General features: G+C 34.1%; 1 protein-coding gene across 1 annotated transcript; it reads right to left on the reverse strand.

Moving 5' to 3' along the window:
- Nucleotides 1-517: 517 nt before the first annotated feature.
- Nucleotides 518-2,516, reverse strand: LOC306856620 (glutathione S-transferase kappa 1-like; the record flags this gene model as incomplete). Its single annotated transcript, XM_079395975.1, has 6 exons — nt 518-567; nt 1,081-1,174; nt 1,258-1,374; nt 1,569-1,711; nt 2,268-2,349; nt 2,445-2,516. 6 exons carry the CDS (start codon nt 2,514-2,516, stop codon nt 518-520), a joined length of 558 nt encoding a protein of 185 aa, XP_079252101.1.
- Between the last annotated feature and the right edge of the window lie 844 nt (nt 2,517-3,360).

The following is a 3,360-nucleotide window of genomic DNA, read 5'->3' on the forward strand; positions in this document are numbered from 1 at the left end:
TGAGGTGGCAGTCTTCATTAAGTGTCTGTTACATACTATGGTTAAAATTCATCAATGGTCATGTAAAACAACACCCTTATTACCTTGTCAAAAAACAGCTCCTTTCACGACTAATTTCAGTGCATGTCTCTTTAAATGATTATGAGCTATTGCTCATAACACCCCCTTCTTCTGTGGGGCATGTTGACCCTTGACACAAGACACTTGAATATATCTGTATATGGCTCAGAGGTGGTCTTATTCAAATAGCTTGCTAGCTACAACGATGCCAACTGCAAATTGAAATGCATGACACAGTTTCAGACTCAGACAGTCCATAACAAACTGGCTGTATGTTGTATTTTCAACCTCTCTGAGCTGGCAGACACACCAGAAACCTAGCTCAATGCAAAAAATATAAAATAAAAATAAAATAAAAAACTACAAAAGTAATTATTTCCCCTGATTTCCCCTAAAATTGTAAATGTGTGTTTGTGTGTGTGTTTGCTGTTGGATATGGATATTGGAGGAGTAGTGATCACATTGTGGCTGTGGGCTTGTTAGGGTAAGGCCCCATCCACTTCTCCCCTGGAACACAAAAGAATGACAATGATTGGACAATGCACAGTACATCACCAAAGATTTTATGACTTAAAACATGAAAATGCCCAACAAATCATCAAGAAAATGTTATGTTAAATATAAGTATTAATAAACAGAACACCTGTTCACCCCCATTCACTCGTGCAGTTGTCCATGATTTCAGTTTTTTTAAATATTAAATCAGTAGTCAGTTTTTCCACGTGCATGACATTATAGTGCTAAATATAAACTGTGACTGGAAAATGTAGACATAAATTAGCACAGAATATTAAATAACAGAGCATTAATAACATACAATACCTTGCTTTTCTTGCGAGAGATAACTGCTTTTCAAATAATTGTATCATTTATTATTTTTTATAATGACAGTAATTGGAATAGCCTTTCTAAAACTAAAAAGGAAAATGTAAACATGTAAATAAAATGTGTAAATTAACTAATGGTATTAGTCAGATAAATTGTTGGTTAATCGGCTAATCAATCAATTGTTTACATTACCGAAGGAATAAGCCATGAGCTCAAATTTGTCAGAGCCAAAGAAGACCTCAGCCTTCCCATTCACATGACACACGATGAATGGAAGACCAAAGCACTGCAAAAATGGGGAGAACCTTTTATGATAACATTTTATGATATTTATACTACAAAGACACATGCAAGTAAAATTTATTTTACTTCATACTCAAGTGCTTCCTGTGTGACACTCCTCAGCTTGTCTTTGATTGGCTGAGATTTTGAAAGAGTCAGAATTTCCTCTACCTCATTGACTGAGAGACCTGCCTTTAATCCTGCCTGAGCAGAAAGACACCAGACAATACTTTTAATTATAGTTAAATAACTATATTTAACTATAACTATATATCTTGGCTCAGCATAGACAGTCTCCATCTTGGTGCTAAAATAAATAATGACAAAAATAATCAATTATATTTAAAAAAAATTTTTTTTTTTTTTTATTAATCTCATTTGTCTCAGTTGTAGCATACCTCAGTGAGCGAGGCAGGCTGGGTAATGTCCTGATGAGTGCTCCACATTCTCTTCCAGAGCTCTATAGACACCCTCTCCAGCGTGTCTCCCTCTTTTTCCCTCTCTGCTACAGCTGTCACAAAACGCATCGCATTCAAAGTATCTGATGGCAAGAGAGAACAAAAAATTGAATGAAAGAGATGTGATTCACTAACAAGCACATGTCCTTTTTTAGATTGTAACAACAGTCTGATTGTCTGTGCCAAAGTTTAACACTCACTTACATGCATATACATATATATACCTCGCATTAGAAATCTGATCCTAAGAAGCAGTAGCTTGAATACCTTTCTTAGAAAGGTCTGAAGGTCGAAATATGGGTACTCCAAAATACTCAGACAGCAGCATCAGATCTGAGACCATGTATAGAAGTTCACTAGGGTTCGATCCAGGGACCGTGCTAGGAAAAGAACAAACTTGATAAGGGTTTCTCATCTATAAATAATACAAATTATCACATAGTTGACTACTGTATGTTACAAATTATACTTCAGCGGTTATGAGATTATTGTTCTAAGTAGAGCTCGACATTTAGTGCATAAGAAATACAATTCTTAAATAATTATAAGAGATTCACTTACTGTTTGGAATTTCTAAAAAGCTATGACCATTAATGTGATGTATTTAGATTAGTTGTGACCATGTCATTTCCCCATTACCTGAGCCGTATATGATTCCTCCTAAATATGCTGGTTTGAATTTGAGGTCAATGTTCCAAACATTTCTATAGCGACACAGCACCTAAATACACAAAATCAACACATAACATGATATTGACACTGCAGTAGCACTGATGGCATGGCAATGATACTAAAAGCAAAAAAAACATTACATACCTCAAATGCCAGCCAAGAATAAGGAGAGATAACATCATAAAAGAGCTTAATTATTTTTTTGGAACTGGACATCTGTAATAGATCATCATATAAATAACTTAAAAGCTTCATAGAGGTGTTTTGCTTTAATATTTGTTCAAACCAAGAAGTAACTCAATATAATGTTTTCTTTAATAACATTTAGCTCATTTGGTCATTTTCCCATAATTAGACAGAAATTATAATAAACACCACATGTGGTTGTAATCTATCAAAATAAATAAATAAATCTTTTTAAGAAAGATTTAAAGAGAATGTCATCTGTTGTGCTATAAATGCAGTAAAAAAATATGTGAACAACATTCTATTTCTTCAACCCACAGAAATAGTAAAAGTTTATTAAGTTTAAGATTAAGTATTTTAAAATGTTTTTCTCTTAACTTGTTATATAGGGGCAATAACCATGCACATTTCCAAGTAGTGCACTCAAATCTTGATTGCCGTGACTCGAACTATGTTGGTCGACGTCAGAATCTGGTGCAAATCATTGGGATAGACATCTTCCAAACCCATCCCCTTGGCTGAAATCGGAATCACATACTAAGCATGCTGCTTGTACTATTTCTGTCATTATATATATATGGTAGAAATAGTGAGAGTGTTATGCATTTGTTTGGTATCAAAGAAGCAAATGAATATTAAGAAAAGTGAAACTTTACACCCATACTTATGCAGATTCAAAGGAATATTGTAGGAACATAATAAATGTTATTGTTGGTATATGAAACTGCAAATACACATACTGGACTGGGATTTCTATAGGTGCTTGATACGAAATGGAAGTGAGAATTCTGGATGAAATGCTGTGACTTTACCAGCTGTGTTTGCTTACGTCATGGTTATAGTATTCTCAGTTGGAAAAACTAGAAAAATGTAA

This window comes from Barbus barbus (genome assembly GCF_936440315.1).
Source record: "Barbus barbus genome assembly, chromosome: 37".
Classification (NCBI taxonomy): Eukaryota; Metazoa; Chordata; class Actinopteri; order Cypriniformes; family Cyprinidae; genus Barbus; species Barbus barbus.